Source organism: Peromyscus eremicus, chromosome 5 (assembly GCF_949786415.1).
Source record: "Peromyscus eremicus chromosome 5, PerEre_H2_v1, whole genome shotgun sequence".
In the NCBI taxonomy this organism is placed as follows: Eukaryota; Metazoa; Chordata; class Mammalia; order Rodentia; family Cricetidae; genus Peromyscus; species Peromyscus eremicus.
In genome coordinates this window covers 61285818-61307601 of record NC_081420.1, presented here as the reverse complement: position 1 = coordinate 61307601, position 21784 = coordinate 61285818, and the positions used below count along the sequence as shown (strand labels likewise).

Here is a 21784-nt window from a genome sequence, read left to right as displayed (position 1 = left end):
AATATGGTTAAATACAGAATGTAGAGAAAATAGAGTACAAAAAGGGAGGAAGGAAAAAGCCTGGGAGAGAGCTCTTTCTACTTACAGGGTACCTGAGAGAGCTCTTTCTACTTACAGGGTACCTGAGAGAGCTCTTTCTACTTACAGGGTACCTGAGAGAGCTCTTTCTACTTACAGGGTACCTGAGAGAGCTCTTTCTACTTACAGGGTACCTGAGAGAGCTCTTTCTACTTACAGGGTACCTGAGTAACATCTTGGGAGAAGCCACGATGAGAGGTTTTCTGAAGTTCCGGACCATCTGTCTTCTGAGCAAGTGGAAATACTGAGCGGGAGTAGTCGGGTGGACCACGAACATGTTCACGGCGTCACTGTCCACCCCCTCTTCTGCACTGTCACACATCTAGGAGGGCGACGGGAAGAGAACACAGGCGCACTGAGATCATCTACTTTAGTCCCAAACACCCCACTGGCTAAGGGGAAGCACATATTCTCGGGCAATAAAGGGAGTTGTCCCCATTACGGAACAGAAAGGTATTAGAAGGCATTTTCCCTGACCCATAAAGTATTAACCAAATAAGAGGCAGAGGGTTGACTCCATGCACTCATGTCTAAAACAGCTACTTCCAGACAAGGACGTTTGAAAAAGGCATCTGGGAAAGAGTTTTTAAAAAACATATTCTGGCGACTTTCTCTTGAGCAGTCAGTACCCACACATGGGTTTGGAAGGTAGAGGCCAAAGAGTCAGATGTCCACAGTCATCCTCAGCAACAACTGAGTTCGTGGCTAGCCCAAGCCACATGAAAACCTAAAAAATTGGATTCTCTGTCCTTTGCATGCTGTGCTCCTTTTCCTCCTCTGTATAAAGTTAAAAGCAATAGTTCTTTGGCACACTTGTTCTCTGGTGCGTCTTACTTTCTTCTGAGTGCCTCTCCCTCCTCTTAGTGCCCATGTTTAAGCTTATATTAAAATATCATGATGCCAGGTGGTGTTGACGTACGCCTTTAATCCCAGGTAGAGGCAGGAGGATCTCTGAGTACGAAGCCAGCCTGGTCTCAGAGCAAGTTCCAGGACATCCAGGACCACATAGAGAAACCCTGTCTCGAAAACAAAAAACAAAGTCTTTCTGCCTCCACCCACAATCTTCTGGTTACTGTCAGATTAAGATGTTAAGAGGGAACACCATCAGAATTTCATTCTCTTGGTGAAATAAAATCGTAGTGTGCACATTTCAAGACAAAAGAACACACAAATGCAGATTGAGTGAGGTGTGGTGAAATCCCAGGAATTAGAAGAAGAGGGCTGGAGAGAGACTGGAAGGTTGGGAGTTCAATATCAGCTACAAGAGTTTGCTCCCCCCAAATGAAGATGCATATTTAAAAGTTGAGAGCAAAAGAATAACCTCAGGAGATCCTGCTGGCCCCAACCCTAATTTAGAAGCAGTGTGGGAATGGAAATGGGATTGAAAAAAACCCTAGTATCTCAGAAGAAAGGCAGTAAGGAGCACCCTGGGAAAAGTCAAAGGCACAATCCTCTCTAATAGGAAGCCCCTACAGAGCCTAATAGAAGTGACGTCCATCCCCGATGGGAAGGTGGATATTTGCAGGCAATTACTGAGTCTCAGAGGAACACCCAGTGCAAAGAGTTCTTTTCCAGCTACATCCTCAGGACCCAAATTCTGGAGCCTGTCCTCAACTATTGTTCTAAGAGAATATATTGCACCCACTGCTCAGGATATATAGAGATTCACTCATGTGGATTGGAAAACAGAGAAGGTCTTTGAAGAGGGCTACATAACCAAGACAAGATGAAATGAAATAACATAAGGGTAACATAAATACCATGTAGCCAAATAACTGTATGAAGGAGGAAGAAAAGAAAAGGAAAGAAAAGAAAAGGATCACAGCAGGCCAAGGGCAGAATTTGAGGAGTTTTTTGTTGTTTTGCTTTGAGGAGGATGAGACTGAGTCTCATATAGCTCAGGCTAGCCTCAAAAATCACTCATACCTGAGGAGGATCTTGAAAGTGTAACTTTCCTGTTTCCACTTCCCAAGTACTGGGACCACAGGCATGTGCCATGCAACCATGCCTGGTTTTGTACAGCACAGAGACTGAACCCAGGGCTCCAATGCATGATAGACAAGCACTCCACCTTCTGAGCTACATCCCTGCCCAGGACAGAGAGTTTCAAAGAGAACAGAACAAAGTCAGACAACAATGAATAGCATAAAACTAAGAAAACAAAGTGGGAACTCTACTCTGAACTGAGGTATTAACTAAAGAAGAAGTACCAAGAACAAGTACTGGAGAGGTGACTTGGTGGATAAGAGCATTTGCTCTTCCTGCAGAGGACCTGGGTTCAGTTTCCAGCACATACATGGCACCTACCAACCATCTGTAACTCCATTTCAGGGGCTCTGTTGCCCTCTTCTGGCTTCCATGACACTGAGCATGCACATGGTGCACATACATATATGCAGGCAAACACTCATATACATAAAAATGAAGTTAAAACAATGTCAAGAACAGACAAGGCTGAAAATACAAATGACACAGAGCTTGGCATAACGACAATGAAAGCAGAAGAAATAAGCAGACATTTTATATGAGCAGCAAAGACTCTTCTAAGTCATTTACATACGTGAATCTTTTTGCAAGGCTGAAAATAAAATTAAAAATATAAACAAAGGACTTGAGATAACCACAGTGATGGTAGATGAAATGATGGCAATAAAGATAAACAGCAAAATCCCAGAGTCAACTGGTTTGTTTTTCACTGAGTAGCCCTGGCTGTCCTGGCTGTGGACCCTGGCTAGCCTCTAATGTGCCTTCCTCTGCCTCCCTGAATGCTGGCATCAAAGGCATGTGCCAACACTCATACCTACAATTTTCAAATATTATAAGAAAGGACCTGTCAAATCCTCAGGGATGAAGTCCTTGACACTCAAAGCTTAAAAGCCATAACACTGGGGAATGGGGCTGGAGATACATCAATATGTCTCAGTAGTTAAGAACACTGGCTGCTCTTCCAGAGGGCCCAGGTTCAACTGTCAGCAACCACAGGGTAGCTCACAACCATCTGTAATTACATTTCCAAGGGATACAATGTCCTTTCCTAGCCTCTGTGGGCAATGCACACAGTGGTTCACAGACATACATGCAGGCAAAACACCCATACACATAAAATAAAAATAAATATATCTTTAAAAAAAAAAAGCTGTAACACTGGCCTTTGCTCCCTTGTTATCAATGCTAGTTGTTGCTACAGGGCATGGACCACTACTAGTCACTGAATATAGGGCCAATAGTCTGTGGTGGTTTGAATGAGAATGGCCCCCACAGGCTCAGTGCCAAGAAACTGGGTAACTTTTTTATGTTATGGTTTAAGACAGCATTTCATGTAACCCTCAGATTTACTATATATATATACTATAAATATATTTACTATAAATACACTATATATTTACTATATAGTCAGATGGCTTTGAACTCCTAATCCTCCTGCCTCTATCTCCCCAGCGTTGGGTTATAGGTATGTTCGACCATTCATGGCTAAGTCCAGATTACTTAGGAACAACATAAATGTATTTCTCACATTTATGGAGGCTGGAGAGTCCAAGATCATGGAGTAAAACAGGGCCCATTCCCTGACATGGTGTCTTCTCACGTGTCCTTACATGGTGTGAAGAGCTAGTATGCAGCTAGGGAGCTCTTTAGCACATTCCCAACCCTAAGAACTTTATCTTTAGAACTTCATCACTTATCACAGGCCTCACCTCCTAATCCCATCTCCTGGTTTTGGATGAGGGGTATAATCAGTGAATGAATTTGAGGAAAACACATACAGATTATGGCACAAGATCTTTGATATAATCAACAGGATTTTCTCCATAAGCTCCATTTTGTGCATTCCCCTTTCTGATCACCATTTTTCATCTTTCTAGCTTATTCTTTTATTGTTCTTAGTGGTGTGTGTGTGTGTGTGTGTGTGTGTGTGTGTGTGTGTGGTGCATATGCATTCATGTGCGTGTGAAAGCTAGAGGTCAACATTGTGTGACCTCCTAAGTCACTTTCCACTTTATTTTTTAAAATCGAGTTTCTCATGGAACCTGGATCTCACCACTTGGGCTAGGCTAGCTGGCCGGTGACCTCCAGGGCTCCAACCAGTCTCTACCTTCCCAGCACTGGGAGGATTCCTCCTGATCCTGTCCCCCTCCACTGCTGTGGGATGTTCTGTATGGCAAATGTGTTGCTAATTAGTCAATAAATAAAACACTGATTGGCCATTGGCTAGGCAGGAAGTGTAGGCAGGACAAGGAGGAGAATAAAGCTGGGAAGTGGAAGGCTGAGTCAGAGAGACACTGCCAGCCGCCATGATGAGAAACAGCATGTGAAGATGCTGGTAAGCCACGAGCCATGTGGCAAGGTATAGATTAATGGAAATGGATTAATTTAAGCTGTAAGAACAGTTAGCAAGAAGCCTGCCACGGCCATACAGTTTGTAACCAATATAAGTCTCTGTGTTTACTTGGTCGGGTTTGAGCGGCTGTGGGACTGGCAGGTGATAGAGATTTGTCCTGACTGTGGGCCAGGCAGGAAAACTCTGGCAACACTCCACGACCCCCAAACATGTGGCTGGTGCTAGGAATGGAACTCAGGGCCACTCACACGCTAGGTAAGTACTCTATCACAGAGCTACAACTCCAGCCTGGAATCATTCTGTACCTGTGAATGTGTGTGTTTTCATGTGGGTGAGCATGTGTGTGTGGGTGTGCATACATGTGTGCGTGTGTAAGCCTAAGTAGGACAGAGGTAAACCTTGAGGATCTTTCCTCAAGTGCCACCCACCTTGTTTTCTGAAATAAGGTTTCACTTGGCCTGCAACATCCTGATTGGGCTAGGCTGGCTGGCAATGAGCACCAGGGGTCCTCCTGTCTCCTGCCTCGCCTACTCTGTTAGCACAAGCCTGCTTTCACTGGGCCGGTGGTGGTGGTGGTGCACACCTTTAACCCCAGCACTCGAGGTAGAAGCAGGTGGATCTCTGTGAGTTCAAGGCCAGCCTGGTCTACAAAGGGAGTCCAAGGACAATTAGAACTTCACTGAGAAATCCTGTCTCAAAAAAACAAAAAAAGAAAAAAAGCCTGGCTGCCACCACCCCACCCCACCCCCAGCGCCACCCCCAAGCCTGGCTTTTAAATGTAGATGCTGGAGATCAAATTCAGGTCCTTGTGCTACAGCAGCAAGTATTTTACTAAGCTATTTCTCTAACCTGCCACCTATCCCCAATTTATTTGTTTGTTTGTTCGTTTGTTTTATTGAGACTGTATCTTCCTATATAGCCCAGGCTAGGCTAAAACTGAAGGAAAGCATTCTTCCTCAGTCTCCCGAGAACTCAAATCACAGGCATGCACAACCATGCTTGACTCCAGAAACCATTTTATTTTCCCTAGAACTGTGATATTATAAAAGCCAAGGCATTACGCTTCCAAGGAACAGTCACATTGTACTGAGTTGGTTGCACTCAACTACAGCATCTTACAGTTAGAGTGCACATGAAGCTATCTATCTACAGGAGCTAGTCTAGGGAAGGGCAAAGCACCGGAAACAGGAGAACATTTGTTAGAACCCAGTGCACTCTACATACCTGCAAGAAGCGCTCGATCCGACAAGACGAGTGGTCAGGTCCAGCCCCGTCGTAGCCATGTGGAAGCAGGATGACAATGCCACTCTGCAGGAGCCACTTGGCCTCTCCTGGGAACACACAAGACAGGGATTCTCTGTGACGCGGAACAAATTACACACATCTTCTAGCACTGTTCTACTGTACTTAGGTGGACATGCCCATCCATCACATGCTTCCGGCTTTAGTTACCGGAAGACCAATTCAATGGTAAATGTCCCAGTGCCTCAGACAACATGTGGCACTCTGATTTCACTATACAACAACTCTTTGCAAAGACAAGCGGCTCCTGCCATGTTCATAGCACAACAGACAACACTGGCCACTGTCCTCAAATGGAGAGCAGTGGACATTTGAGAACAGTCTCTGGGGGCAGGGAAGACAGCTCAGTTTATAAAATACTTGGTGTGTGAGAACGAGGACCTGAGTTCAATCCCCAGCACTCACATAAAAAGTCAGGCATGGTGCACACTTGTAATCCTGGTGCTAGGGAAGCAGAGAGGTGGCTCCCTGAAGCTTAACTGGTGAGTCCCAGGTCCCAGTTAGAGATTCTGTCTCAAAAAACAAGGTGGACAGCTCCTGAAAAATAACACCTGAGGTTGATCTCTGACCTCCATATGTGACTACATACATATGCGTGTACGCCAGCACACACATGAAGACACACACAAATAGTTTCTGGACATGTCAAAATCCAGTCTCCTCAAGCATTCTTCTTCCTTCTAAAAAATTTCAGATTTTCAAGGGAGTCATCAATCCCAACCATAAAGTGTCGCTGTGTCGCCACAGAATGCTGCCTTATTATGCTACTCAACACTCCAGGAACAGGCACAGAACCACACAGCCTAGGTGCTGCCAGGTACATCTGTGCTCCCTGCAGCTAGACACATTTCTTAGGAGATGGGGGACAATGAAATGCTGACAGAAAGCTAAGACACGCTTCCCAGAAGCTCATTAGACTGCCTGAAGGCTGCCACGTGCCTAAAGTGAATAGGTCGATTCTCCAAACTCTCTGGAGATGCTGCAAGACCGAATCTCAGAGGCAGTGATGGCCCTTTTCCATTTACTTATGATATGAGCATGGAACCACCCACCACCCAGCCACTCACTCACACCAACCTCCAGAGATGAATGTGTCAAAGATGATCTGGGCGCCATTGAAGAAATCGCCAAACTGAGCTTCCCAGAGGGGCAGCAACTTTGGGCTTTCAATGCTCATTCCATATTCAAATCCCAGGACAGCCTCTTCTGACAGGGGGCTGTTGCTAACCTAACAGCAAAGAAGAGAATCAGACGCTGATGTGCATAAGAGACCTGAGAGAAGCTGGCAAACGTGAAGCCCCACAAGGACACAAACCTCTCAAGAGGAAGAGGGGCATGGAAGGGGGCTTTGCTCTCACTCATCACCTCATTTCTTCGCAAAAGGAGACCTACTGCTCAGTGTCACTGGTGCATTTGGAGAAAGTTAGGACAAAGAGAGGAAAAGAGAAGACATTGGAATACAGTCATTCAGGATTTTCTTCAAGAATAAGTAGTACAGGGCTAGGAAATGGTACAGTGGTAGAGTACTTGCCTAGCATTCATAAGGTCCTGGGTTCAATCCCCAGGACCACCACTTTAAAAAAAAATGGGAAAAAGGAGGGAAGGGGGCTACTTAGGGAACAGCAAGATGGCTGAGAAGGTATCACTAAACCTCAGAACCTGAGTTAAATCCCTGAAAACCAGAAGACAAGAGAACCAACTCCTGAAATTTGCCCTCTGACCACACACACACACACACACACATACACACACACACACACACACACACGCGCGCGCGCAGGAATTACATAATTTTTAATTACAGCTATAAAACGTGATTTATATAGATAAAAACTAAATGACTAACATAAAAATGTCAGTGGATTATTTTCTAGCATGGTGGGTGGAATCATGCTCAAGTTACTCATTTAGACATCCGTTCTGACTTCAGGTCTCAGGTTGATGTGTGTTATAAATGCATTTTAGCCCAGGTATGTTGCATGCATCCCTCTGCTCTCACTTCCTCCTTCCCTCTATTCTTATCCAAGAATGACATGCCCACTCTCAATCCATCCCTTCTTTCTTCTGTTCCTTCCTTTCTGAACTTTATGTCACCAAAGAGACCATCAAATGCTTAAAAATAAAACAAAAAGAACTGACCTGAGCTCCCTCAGCCATTATTTTTTTGTTTGTTTGTTTGTTTTTTGCCTTTTTTCAAACTTCTAGAAAGTGACTTAATTGACCTGTCTTCAACTCTTTTACTTCTATCTACCCTCTAAGTAAGTTCAGTTGCTCTGTGACTTGTGATGGGGTCATGTTCCAGTAAACCCAGTTTACTCGTTTGAAAATAGTGTAAAGCCAACTGGGCTAGAAACATAGCTCAGTGGTTAAGAGCATTGGCTGTTCTTCCAGAGGACCTGGGTTCATTTCCTAGCACCCACAATTGCCTGTAATTCCAGTTCCAGGGGAGCCAATATCCTCTTCCAGCCTCCTCAGGCACCAGGCACACAAATGGCACACAGACATACATGCAGGCAAAGCACTCATACACAAACAAATAAAGGTTTAAAATATACGTCAAAAGTGCACTTAGCATCTAATGAGGGAGCACCCTACCTCACCCTCACCACTACCTGATTAAACAGGACTGTGGCTTGAGCCATGGCCCTGGCAATGTATCATAACTGATACTAAATGCCAAACCATAGTTCAGTGAAAACCTAATATGAGGTGGGGTGGACACTAAACACTTCTCCCCTGGCTCATAAATCTGATTTGATACAAAGACAGATTTTAGAAAAATAAAGGGATGCATCTCATCTCCTTCAAGTCACCTTGGAAGCATGCGTGAAAAGAGGAGGACCTTGAAATCCCACACCTTCCTTCACCACTTTCCACCTTATTTTTGGAGTTAGATTATCTCGCTGGACCTGAAGCTCACAGATTCAGCTGGACTGGCTGACAAGTAAGGCCCAGATCCTTCTGTCTTTACCTCCGTAGTGCTGGGATTGCCGTGCCTGGCTTTCTACCAGGTGCTGGGGACTGAACTCCTGTCTGCATAGGAAGAGCTTTATTGACTGAGCTACCTCCCAGCCCCACCAAACACTCAGGTTATATTCTCAAACCAACAAATGGAACAGGAAGGAAGGCAACAAGTTATTAAGTTTACCTTAAAGGAATAATTTGTTTTCATAAATATCATGTGCTAGCCGGGTGGCGGTGGCTTATGCCTTTAATCCCAGCACCCGGGAGGCAGAGGCAGGCAGATCTCTGTGAGTTCGAGGCCAGCCTGGTCTACAGAGCGAGATCCAGGACAAGCACCAAAACTGCACGGAGAAACCCTGTCTTGAAAAAAAAAAAAAAAAAAAAAAAAAAAAAGTCATGTGCTGTTCACTAAAGTGATTGTTGAAGAAACAAAAATGAAAAGACCTTATTCTTAAGATCTATAAAATCCAAAGAAATACCTGTTAAACTTTAGAGAGCAAGATAACCTGGAGGACGTGTTTCTGTTATATTCCGTTTTGTCTTAGCAGGCTAGAAAGGTTGGCTTACTGTCCACAACTTTGACTAAGTTTAATATATCAGACTGCAATGTTGATTTTAACTGGACAGAATTCACACCTAGGTGACATTACATAATTACAGGTAGGCAGCAAGGGTAATTGCTCTAGTCCTCAAGTGCCAGCTCCAACATGGCTCTCATTTGTTTCTTTCATTCCAAATTTACAGACCTCCATTGCCTCAAGTATTGAACATAAAGTTTCTGACATCTGAATTTAGTTGCTTTAAGAACCCACTAACTGCTGAGTGTGACAGTGCACATCTATAACCCCTAGCACTTGAGGGACAGTCAGAAGAATCAAGAGGAATTCAAGGTCACCCTCAGCTACTGGGGAATTAGAGGATAGCCTGGGCTATGTGAAACTTTGTCTCAAAAACACAATCAAATCAAATGTTATAACTGTAACAGTTGGCACACCAATACATGGACCTTATATATAAATGTCTTACCTCCAGAAAGCCCTTCTGATTGGGGTCCATATGGTTCAGAGGAATGTAAGCATCGTCTGTGTTCTGGCAAACCACCATCGCATGCCTTTGACTGAAAGTTCCACGGCCAACGTCTTGGCCACTCAGACGAACGTTGAAACCTGAAGCAAGCAAGTGGGGGGAGAAAAAAGATTGCCATGAATAACCAGCACAAAAATAAGACATGGTAGTCCTGGAGTCCTTTTTGTTTTGAGACAAAATCTCTCAATGTTGTCCACACTGGTCTTGGACTCCTGGGCTCAGTCTCCCGTGGAACTTGGCTACAGATATATACTGTCTCACACAGCTATCTAATATCACACACTGGCTCATTCCTTAGGATAATAGATTCTCCCTACTAAAAACATATCTTTCCTGATGCTGGAGAGATGGCTCACTGGTCGAGAGCACTTGCTACTCTTCCGAGTTCAGTTCCCAGCACCCATATAAAGCTGCTTGCAGCTACCTGTAATTCCAGCTAAAGAGGGGTGTGAAGACTCTGACCTCCTTGGGCACTAGGATACACAGATAGTCATATGCAGACACACAGGTACACATAATGAAAAGCGGTATGTCTTTATATGTGTATATGTATTTATCTTTCTTATTTTCGAGGGTATACTGTCAATGTAATATTTGTAAGAATGGAGAGTCAATTTTTAGAGAAACATCTTTCCAGTACATCCAGGAGTGAGTCTTGTATATCCCTGTTATGGCTGCAACCTTGTCTATATGCTGATAAAAGTGCTCAGCATGCCTTATAACTAAGAGGTATTGTTAGGTAAGATATTTTAGAAACCCTTGAGTCAATGAATGTGACAAGTGGCCGTTGAAACTCAGAAGATCACGCATAACAAATGTAGCTCAGAGCACTTCCCACCAGCTGTGAAGCTAAACAGAAATGTCTTACCTTGAGCAAGTAAGGAGCCCAAGGCAAGGGCTTCGGCTGTGGCCCAGTCTAAATTTGTTCCACTCTTCACTTTCTCCATTCTTGACTGGAAAAAAAAAAAAAAAAAACAGAAAGGAAGAGAAGGAAACAAACTCTTAAGAATTCATATCCTGCCAGGCAGTGGTGGCGCAAACCTTTAATTTCAGCACTCAGGAGGCAGAGGCAGGTGGATCTCTGCATGTTCCAGGCCAGCCTGATCTACAGAGTGAGTTCAAGGACAGCCAGGGCTGTTACACAAATAAACCATGTCTCAAAAAAGAATCCATATCTTGAGGGCTGGAGAGATGGCTCAGCAGTTAAGAACACTTCTTGCTCTTGCAGAGGACCCAGGTTCGATTCCCAGCATCCAAATGGTGATACACAACCATCTGTAATTCCAGTCCCAGGGGATCTGACATCCTCATCTGACCTCCACAGGTGCCAAACATAAAGGTAGCACATATGCATATATGCAGGCAAAATACTCACACACATAAAATAAAATGAATAAATCTATTTTTAAAAGTAACTTCTAAAATAATCCACATCCTTTTCCATCTTTTTTTTCTTTGTCTTTTTTTCTTCAGCATTGGGGTCTGAACCCAGGGCTTTATATCTGGTAGGAAAATACTCCATGTGTTATACACAGTTTTAAAACGGGCAAAATAAGCATGACTCAGGTAGTGGTCACCTCTGCTGGGGTTTGAGGAGATGGAAGCAGAGAGGAAAATTTACTCATGATGTTCTTTTTTTAAAAGATTTATCTATTTTTATTTTATTTTACATGTATAAGTATTTTGCTTACATGTATGTATGTATACCAGGTGCGTGCCTGATGCCCACAGAGACTAGAATAGGGGTCAAACCCCTGACCTGGAGCTACAGACAGTAGCTACCATATGGATACTGGGAGGTGAACCAAGATTCCTAGGAGGAAACAGCCAGTGCTCTTAACTGCTAGGTCATCTCTCCAGCCCCAAATTTTCTATTTAAGCCAGATGATGAGTGCATATTTTTTGTAAGAGTTCTCTAAAATAGGGTAGAAGAGATGGCTCAAAGGTTAAGAACACTAGCTATTCTTCCAGAGGACCCAGGTTCAATTTCCAGCACCCACATGGTAGCTCACAACTGTCTTTAACTCCAGTTCCAGTGGATCTGACATCCTCACACACATATATGTAGGCAAAACAGCCGTGCACAAAGTCAAGGCTTCCCACCTGAACATACATCTTGAGAAGGTGGCTGTGCAATTGGAGTTCCTCTGGAACCTCCACGGACTTCACACCAATAAACCGAAGGAGCTCTAGAGGCACACCTGTGTTCCAGGTGGTGATGCATGCTTCTGGCTGCACCAGGCCCTGCCAGTGGGCCTGCAGGTTAGTGGCAGGGGGACTGTAGTGGGCCACGTTGGTTAAGTGGTCATTTAACTTGGTATAGTAGGAGGTTTTTATGTCAGAAACCTCCTCCTGGGTCATGAGTCCACTGGCAATGAGATGCTCTGCATAGGTATCAGGAATGCTCTTTCGGGCTCTGTTGGAAAGAGATGGGGAGTGAGGGATAGAGAAAGGGTCAATCAAATACATACAATTATAAGAGATAATCATTGCCAAGGGCACTGCAGGATGTTATCACCTTTAAAAGTCACTTGAGAAATGTTTTGGAGGGACTGGGGAGTTGGCTCAGAGGTTGAGAGTACTGGCTATTCATTCAGAGGTCTTGAGTTCAATTCCCAGCAACTACATGGTGACTCATAGCCATCTATAATGAGATCTGGTGCCCTCTTATGGCATGCAGACAGAACACTATATAAGTAATAAATAAATTAATTAAAAAAAGAAAGAAAGAATTGGAAGAAAGAAAGAAAGAAAGAAAGAAAGAAAGAAAGAAAGAAAGAAAGAAAGAAAGAAAGAAATGGCCGGGCGGTGGTGGTGCACGCCTTTAATCCCAGCACTCGGGAGGCAAAACCAGGTGGACCTCTGTGAGGCCAGCCTGGTCTACAGAGAGAGCTCCAGGACACGCACCAAAACTACACAGAGAAGCCCTGTCTCAAAACACACACTCACACGCACACAAAAGAAATGTTCTGGAACTAGATAGATGGTGGTTGTAAAACACTGTAATATATTAAATGTTACAGAATTGTTCTTTTCAAAACACTGCAGGGGGATGGAGGTATACCTCAACAGTTTAGAAATGTTTGCTGCCCTCTCATGAGGATCTGAGTTCAGATCTCAGCATCCATGTCAGGTGGCTCACAAATGTCTGTAACTCCAGCTCTAAGGGACAAGACACCTGTGGGAACCTGCTCACACACATGTGTATACATATTCACACAGATAAACAAACACACATAAATTAAAAGTAAATAAAACTGCTGTGGATGCTAGCTAGTCTAATCTAATTGGTAAACTCTAGGCCACTAAAAAATCCTGTGTCAAAGGAGGTAAGTGGCATTCCTGAAGATGACTCTACTTCTTTCCCCAACCTACCCACACACAAATTAAAAAACAATTTCTCAAGCTATTTCCTCTTAAGGTAGAAGCAGGTCCTTGGGTACAGTTTAAAGAAATGAATCATGGAAGTCCTACTCCTAATCCTGCCAGAGTATTACTAACTAGCTTCAAGCAAGGTTTTACCCAGTCCTCTTACCTAGTCTTGCTATCTGCTAAGTAAGTACAGTTGCCCATTCTCTACTTAATGAGGAGACATGAAGTATGAAGAATATGGGGCATTCTGAGCCTTGTAAGACGACCACTCTGGTTTACATAGGACAGGCACAGTTTAGCTGTTCGTCCCATTTCAAAGTATCCATCAGAAGGTAATTGAGCCAGGTGGTGGTGACACACACCTTTAATTCCAGCACTTGGGAGGCAGAGGCAGGTGGATCTCTGTGAGTTTGAGGCCAGTCTGGTCTACAGAGCGAGTTCCAGGACAGGTAAGGCTACACAGAGAAACCCTGTCTTGAAACAACAACAACAACAATAAAACAAAACACAAAAGAAGACAACAGTGGGGACACAGGCTGGCAAAGTGGCTCCACGGATATGGGCACCTGGGTTTGTTCCAAAGGACAACATGGAGAGAACCAACCACCACAAGTTTCCTCTGACTTACACACACACACACACACACACACACACACACACACACACACGCCTAGCATGCACATGGCTCTAATGTGAATTTCCACTACCACAAAAAATGACTGCTTGATTGACTGAGGAAGAGGAGGAAGTTAGCCTGTATATTAAAGGAAGATTCTAACGGTACCTGATGATTTTGTACATGACCGGGTTGGTGAAGAAAGGTTCATCCAGCTCATTATGACCCCACTGCCTATAGCACAACAGATCAATAATTACATCCTTTCGGAACTGGCGCTGATACTCAAAAGCAAGTCGTGTGGCTCGGACCACTTCCTCTGGACTGTCTCCATTGACGTGGATGATGGCACAGCCTACCACCTTTCCTAAAGAAGGTAAGACCAAGATAAAAACGGCCAGTTAACATGGGCTAATATTAGCCATTTCCCAAGACCTACTTGCCTAAGTGGGAAGACAGCCCTGTAATGCAGAGGTAGTTTAGCCTGGATGTTAAGAATGAAAGCTGGGTGGTGGTGGGATGGTGGTGCACGCCTTTGATCCCAGCACTTGGGAGGCAGAGGCAGGTGAATCTTTGTGATTTCAAGGATAGCCTGGTCTACAAAAGCAAGTTCCAGGACAGCCAGGGCTGTTACACAGAGAACCCTTGTCTCAAAAAAAAAAAAAAAAAAAAATGCAAGCTTTGGAGTTCAGCTGACTAACTCAGCTCTATGACTAACTGTGTGACCTTGGAAAAGGTCGAAATCTCAGTCTAGAAGCTAGAGCGCATGGTTAAGAGCATTGACTGCTCTTCCAGAGGACCTGGGTTTCAGTCCCAGCATCCACACAGTAGCTCACACTGTCTGTAATGGCAGTCCCAGTGAGATCCAACACTCTCTTTTGGTCTCCTCGGCTGCTGCATGCACATGGTGCACAGACATACAATCAGGCAAAACACCCATATACATACAATAAAAATAAGATAAAAATTCAAAAATAATTTATAAAGGAGTCTAGTCTGGGCTCTGAGTGACATTGTCAAGGAACAAAAGAATATAGTGTCAATGTTTGAAAGTGCCTTATACAATGACAGTTATCACATATTTTGTTATTGTTATCATTATTATTATCTTCCTTCATGAGACAAAAAGTCATTAAAGCATGAATCCTAGGAAAAGTTTCTCTCCCAAGAGAGTTCTGGAAAGTATCTTCCCTGTGCCAAACAATCTAAAAGGTACCCAGTCCAGACTCTAGTTACAGAACTGGCTGACAGTGCCTATAATAGTTTGTGAACTATGTGTGGACAATGAAAGTCTTGACTTGTGCTAAGATGTTATTTCCTCAGATTAAAATAAGTTGACTTTGATCCTTTACAACTTTTGTTTGTTTGTTTGTTTGTTTGTTTGTTTTGAGACAGGGTTTCTCTGTGTAACCCTGTCTGTCCTAGAACTCTCTGTAGACTGGGTTGGACTTGAACTCACAGATATCCAACTGCCTCTGACTCCCAAGTACTGGGATTAAAAGCATGAGCCAGCACTGCCTGGCTACAACTTATTTCCAACTAGACTACTTTAGCAAAGTTACTGAATGAACACAGCCTTTTTTACTGAGACTCTGAGCACTCTAAGTTTGAATAGTCCAAAAGTAATTACTCTAGTATTGTACCAATGGCACTGCTCTTTGGTTCCTACCAGATAAACCAACTGGCTGTGTAAGCAATATGGAATTGAACACTCTCAGCTCCCACCTTGTCTAATATTCTTTGATTTAAAAGCTGACAGTTGAGGCTGAACTGTAGCTCTGTGGAAGGGTGCTTGCCTAGTATGCATAACACTCTAAAGGAGTTCTGTGGTAGTGTGCTTGCGAATCATTCACGATGCCTTGTGTTCAACTAATATTACATAAAATAAATATATAGCATACTCAAACTAAAAAAAAATGAACGTTAATTTGGTAACTTTTGGCAACCACTGACCATATCTAACTTCAAACAATTAAAATGGCTGGTAGTGGTGGCACACACCTTTAATTCCAGCACTTGAGAGTGTGGTGGTTTGAATGAGAAAGGCTCATATGTTTCAGTGTTTGATTCCCAGTTGGTGAACTGTTTAGGGAGGATTAGGAAGTGTGGCCTTGTTGAAAAGGTTTGTCACTAAAGGTGGGCTTTGAAGTTTCAAAAGCCAGGCCCAGTCTCTCACTCTCTCTGCCACATGCTTGTGGGTCAGATGTGAGCTCTCAGCTACTGCCCAAGCACCATGCCCACCTGCCGCCTGTCATGAGTCCGGCCATGCTGGTCGTGGACTCACCATCTGAAACGGTAAGCAAGCCCCCAGTTAAGCACTTTCTTTTATAAGTTACCTTGGTCATGGTGTATCTTCACAGCAATAGAATAATAACTAAGACAGGGAGGTAGAGGCAGGTGGATCTCTGTGAGTTCCAGGCCAACCTGGTTTACATAATAACAATCTCCAGGAATTAAAATGGGATCACAAGCAAGACTCATTGTTCTGAATGAACTAGAAATTTCTCTGCAAATTCCTGGTCTGACTAACATAGCAATGTCAAGTCTAATGTGCTACATACCAATATCACTGCTGTATAAGGAAGACCTTCCTCTTTCTGCTGGCGTGGTGTAACCCAGCTGGTTATTGACTATTAGATGGATACTCCCACCAATTCTGAAATGTGGGAGATTAGAGAGCGTGAAGGTTTCAAGAACAATCCCTTGACCACAGAAGGAAGCATCACCATGAACCTAAAACGTGTGTGAGATGGAGAAAATAAGGAATTAATAAGCTTAGGTTTTCTGATTGAAACAGACTATTTTAAAATACTAATAGGAATACCAACAACCACTGTCTCATGACTCTCCAGACCTAAAAATATGTAGGTTTGAGAACTTTAAAACTTCAGGATGTTTAAACTCATCTCACAGCACTTTTCAAAGATACCTTATCATTTCTCCTTGTTAACACTGTACCACTTCACCCACCCCACCCCGAATCTGACTCCTCACTTCCACAAGCATCCTAGCTTCTACAGCAGCACCACGGGAGGAATGGCTACTACATATGCAGTGAAAGCATCATTCTAGGGAATTTTTTTTTCTGTGCTAGGGATTGAACCCAGGGTCTCATGCCTCCTAGGCAAGCACTCTACCACTGAGCTACAGGTCCAGCTTCAGCTCTAGGAAATTTTGCGTGAAAATTGCTTTATGGTATAAGCAACAGGAGCATGAGATGACACAGAGGGTAAAAGTCCTTTCCTCACAAACCTGAGTTGGATCTTTGGAGCCCAGATAAAGGTAGAAAGACAGAACTGACTCCACAAAATTGTCCTCTGACCGCCACATGCATATTGTGTCATGCGTACACCCACACACATCACACACAGACAAGTCTAGGAGGAACAGTGCACACCTCTGAACTCTTCCTCTCCCCCATCACTCACCCATGAAAGGAGACAGAGAGAAGTAGTTCCCATCTCCTCCGAATCCTGCCTGCTATCATGAATATAAGAGAGTAAGGTGATGGCATACAGGAAGCCAAGGTGCAGGAAGAAAGACAATCATATATAAGAAGAAGAGTACTATTTAGAAAATCAAAATGTTATTATGAAAGGATGTCTAAAATATGCTAATCTTTTAGAATATTCAAAGCTGCTAGATCAGAATATCACCATGAAACTTGGTAGACAAGGTGGGTGGGGTGGGGAGCTTTTTTTCTAAACCTGCTGTGAATAATAAACATATCGTAGAAATTTTCAGAAAAAAACAAATAAGCCCCAGAATCCTCTTTTCTCAAAATGTCACTTCACTTCACTTTCCACTTGAACATCTACAATCTCCTGTTCCATCTCCCAACCCAGACATCATTTCCAGTTTCCTCTTTCTCCCTTCTCCAAACTCAAGTACCTGAAGGCAAATGACTTTGTCCCCGGGCTGAGCAGAACCGTGCAGTGAGTAATCGCCATCTTCCCGAGACTGCTGCCTGCCACGAGTTTTCCCCACAGCCACGGGGTTAACAGCTTCCAAATGTGAGGGATTGGGCAGCATCGTCACATGGAGGGGACGGTGGGCACCAAAGTCTAGGTCCACTGAGGAGGTCAGATGGGACAGGACATCTCCAATGGCTGAGACATTTTCTGGAAATTCGCTTAAGCCTCGCATTTTACGGAACATCAGCTATTAGAGCAAACATATAAGGTATCAAACAAGTCTTATTACAGTGGAGTCTAAGGTGAGCTTAAAGAAAGATAAGTATTATGTACATTCTTTTATAGTTATTACAAACATGCATTATTCGAAGATAGGCACAGAGTTCTAACTGCTGGGTCACTCAGAATCACTTGGAGGTCTTCAGAATCAAATGAGTGTCACCATTTTTTACATTATTTTTATTGTTAATTAGTTGTATATATGTATGTGTACCTGTGTGTAAGTGCACATGAGCCCAGAAGAAACTGGACTCTCTTGCCAGAGAAACACTTCCCTGAAATGTGGCTGGTAGGTAGTTTCCACCAGACACTCCAGTAAGACTCCCTGGGGCCCACCACCATGGGTACTGGGAACTAAACTCAAGTCTTCTGCAAATGGGTTCTTAACTACCTATACATTTCTCCAGACTCTAGAGACAATATTTTAAGAGGAATCTAACCCAAGATAAATAGTAATTACCTCTGCCTTATGTAACTTTTAAAATATGTAATCATTAGCAGTGATTCCAACCACTGTATCATCTCTGTAAAAACCACAATTTAGTCTTTTTGTAACTGTTTGAGGAAGGTGGAAATTTTAATTAGCTTTCTACCCAACCAAATTTCTTCTTTGAAATTTCTGCAGTCTTAACCATATTAAAGCATTACTATGGCTTCAAAGAAGCTATTGATTCTGAAGTAGTAGATTTTGATTCCACTGACTATTTTTTAAACGCTGCTTGGGTTTTTCCCCATGGCTTCTGGAGTAATAAGGTCCTCATGCTGCAAGCAAGCACTTCAACAGCTGAGTTGTCTCCCCGCCCATATCTACTTTTTCTAAGTTCTTCTCTTCTTTTTTCTGGGTTTTCAGCAAACTCCTTTATGTCACTTCTCCAGTCATGTCACCCAAGTGCAGGAGGCAGATCCCTGGAGGGAACATGCAGGGTGCTTAGGATGTGTTGGGACCATGCACCTCTGGGAAGTCCACTGAGATGATGAGTGCAGAAGAGCCTTATGTATCTGCCTCCTTCTCCTTCCTCATCCCTGGGAAAGCCAGGGGCCACATCTCACTCAAACGTGTACAGACCTCACAGCTTTTCCCACTAGATTCTGCTTATTTGTGGAATCTGAACATTAACACGGGTCCTGCAGATACGAGGAACTGCCGTCTTCACTCTACTCTAGACACTGTCCATGTGACACCATTCCCAAAAGGATGTTGAGGATGGTGGGGAGGGGACACTCGCACATACCAGCTAAACTTGGGGCCTTTCCTTCACAGTGCTAACTCTGTTGTCTTTATAGGAAACCAAAAACCCAGTGCGGTGACCATGAGTCCTCAGAGTTTGTAGTTCTCACCTGTGTTTGCTCTTTCTGTCTCTCTCTGTGTCTATGCCTGTCTGTCTGTCTGTTCCTCTCTCTCTCCCCCCACCACACACACACTGGCTTGGGTCACCTGCACAATGACAGAGAAACACAATTGATCCTTCCACTGCCCCTGAAGCTTGCATTTGAACATTTATGTACAGATAGATTAAAAATTCACAGGAAGCACAACCCCAAAGCACAGTGGGTACTCTAGTGAGATCTGGGACCCTTCTGCTAGAAAAATACTTCCTGAGATGTAGCTGCAATGTGGTTTCCACCAGACACTTTAGTAGGCTCAAAGCCTAGCAATGGGTTATTCCCAGGCCTGTTCAAGCATTAGGGTTTCAGCAGGCAGTGAGGCAAGCAGATCCACACTCTGTGGCTGACCCAGAAGCCCTTACTCAGCTCTCCAGACACCTTCAGCTGTATAGGAAGGTCCAAGTCCCTCCAGTCAAGTATCCCGGCTACCATAGCCCAGATAGGTCTCAGTTACGAGTGATGGCAACAGGTTGTCTAGACCTCTCCTAAAGCCAGCTGAAGTGTGGGCTACAGGCTGTCCCTGCTCTACCACAGGAAAGATTCCTTGGGTGTCACTAGCTCTGGAACATTGAAAAAGATCAAATGGGTCTGTATCATGGACTGAGAAGAACATGATACAGAAGCCTGCCCACTGCCAAAGGAACTCACTGCAGGCTAGAAATGTATCCTAACAAATAACTGGGAGGGAAAATAAATTTAGGAAGCACCCACTAAATGTTCTCCGACAGAAGGAAAGAGGGCCCTGTCATGACAGGAAACCTCCTGGAGAGCATCTGGCTGAGGCTGGTTCTGAGCAAAGGTTCTGGGTTGGACTGCCTATATGGGCCCCTCTTGCAGGCTCCAGCATTGGAAATGTTCTCATCATCCTGGACCAAAGATGAAGCTGAGGGCCTTCTTGGTGGCTATAATGTTGGGATACCACAGATCCACCACAAAAACCCAGTTATTGTTGGTTGAACTTTTGTGGCACATATCACACAAGGAAGGAGGAGTCAAAGACCAAGCAGCTGCCTTCTGCTCAGTACTGATTCACCCACCCTACCAACTAACACACACTGAGAGTCTTGAGACCTAGGGAACACCCATGGATGTCGGTGGGTCCACAGTGCTCTGTGATCACAGCTTTGGGGCTCAGCACAGAGAGGTGCATTTCCCAAAAACACTGTTTCTAATACAGTGATACATCCATACTACTTCTAATAATTCCTAGGGATGCAAACACCCTGGTTGACAAAGTAAAAGGTGAAACACTCCCTGTGGAGAATGCTGTGTACTTTCCAACATGTGGGAGGCTTCAATTTGAGAAGATGCTTATGAGAATACTATAGAAGAAAGTCTAAAATTCCACTCTATCAGCTTCACATTGGGATTCTGGGCATCCTGGGAGAAGTAAGGTATGGTCCAGAGGTCAGAGAGAAAGAAGATCCCAGACTTCTGGATAGACAGCCCTGCTCCCAGGTTTAGATGTCTACCCTGATAAGATCTTCAGTACAGTGTACTCAATGTGACCAAAAATCCCATGCACTGTAAACACTGGGAGCACATAGCACCAATATGCAGTCCTTTGGTATCTATGTTCTGTAAGATCAAGTTGAACAAGGCATGGTACTGGGGCTACTCTCCACACATAGGTAATAGTACCACATGAATAGGACCAACAGGCGGGCCACTATGACAACAGTAGTGCTGAAGTGAAAATGCAGTGAGCCAGGCCATCCAGAGACCAGCTCTAGTCCAGCAGCCATTATCTTGGGGATTCGGCACTAGGGGCAGGGGACAGTAAAGTGGGCTCAAATCATCAGTCCTCTGGGAGTCTCTAGGGCACCCACACCATATGGGTTGTGGAGGAGTGCTCCTGGAGCAGCCGTTAAATCATTGTCCCTCTAATCCTGATGGGTGGCAGGTCAGCCAGCCCTTCATGCCAATCTCAGCAAAAGTCACTGTAATTGGGTCATGGATGCTAGTTTATTTCACAGCAACAAGTGCATCTGATCATGGGAAAGGATATTTTAAGAAGTCCAAACCTGCCCCTAGGTCTAAAAGATGGGGCAGCTGTAAGGACCCAGGACATGCTGGAGGGCAGGACATGGGATGTTCCCATGAAGTCCTCTGCCTTCTAGACCCTTGAAGCCATTGCCTCTGGCTTCCATGGTTGGTCTGTGGTGGTTTAAATGAGTGGTTTCCGTAGCCTCATATTTGAATGCTTGGTCCCCAGTTGATGGAATCGTTTTTGGAAGGATTAGGAGGCGTGTCCTTGTTGGAGGAGGTGTGTCACTGGGGGGTGGGCTTTGAGGTTTCAACAGCTAAGCCATTCCCAGTTAGTCTTCTCACTGCCTTGTGCTTGGGGGTCAGATGTAAGCTCTCACCTACTGCTCTAGCATCATTCCTGCCTGTATGCCTGCTGCTTTGCTTCCCATCATGATGGTTGTGGACTCACCCTCTGAAACT

The 21784-nt window shown here is 44.2% G+C and overlaps 1 protein-coding gene across 2 annotated transcripts in view; it reads right to left on the bottom strand.

Annotated features, from left to right (window-relative positions):
• The window catches only part of Dhtkd1 (dehydrogenase E1 and transketolase domain containing 1), a 54000-nt gene that overhangs the window by 6173 nt on the left and 26043 nt on the right, over positions 1–21784 (bottom strand). Inside the window, exons 6-14 of one of the 2 annotated variants that reach the window (XM_059263552.1) lie at positions 17649–17918; positions 16319–16490; positions 13926–14124; positions 11873–12185; positions 10638–10722; positions 9710–9849; positions 6797–6947; positions 5642–5748; positions 236–400 (exon numbers count right to left, since the gene is read on the bottom strand). In XM_059263552.1, coding sequence (XP_059119535.1) covers positions 236–400; positions 5642–5748; positions 6797–6947; positions 9710–9849; positions 10638–10722; positions 11873–12185; positions 13926–14124; positions 16319–16490; positions 17649–17918 — 1602 coding nt within the window. The remainder of the gene's footprint in view (positions 1–235; positions 401–5641; positions 5749–6796; positions 6948–9709; positions 9850–10637; positions 10723–11872; positions 12186–13925; positions 14125–16318; positions 16491–17648; positions 17919–21784) is intronic. The other variant, XM_059263553.1, reaches the window with a different exon arrangement.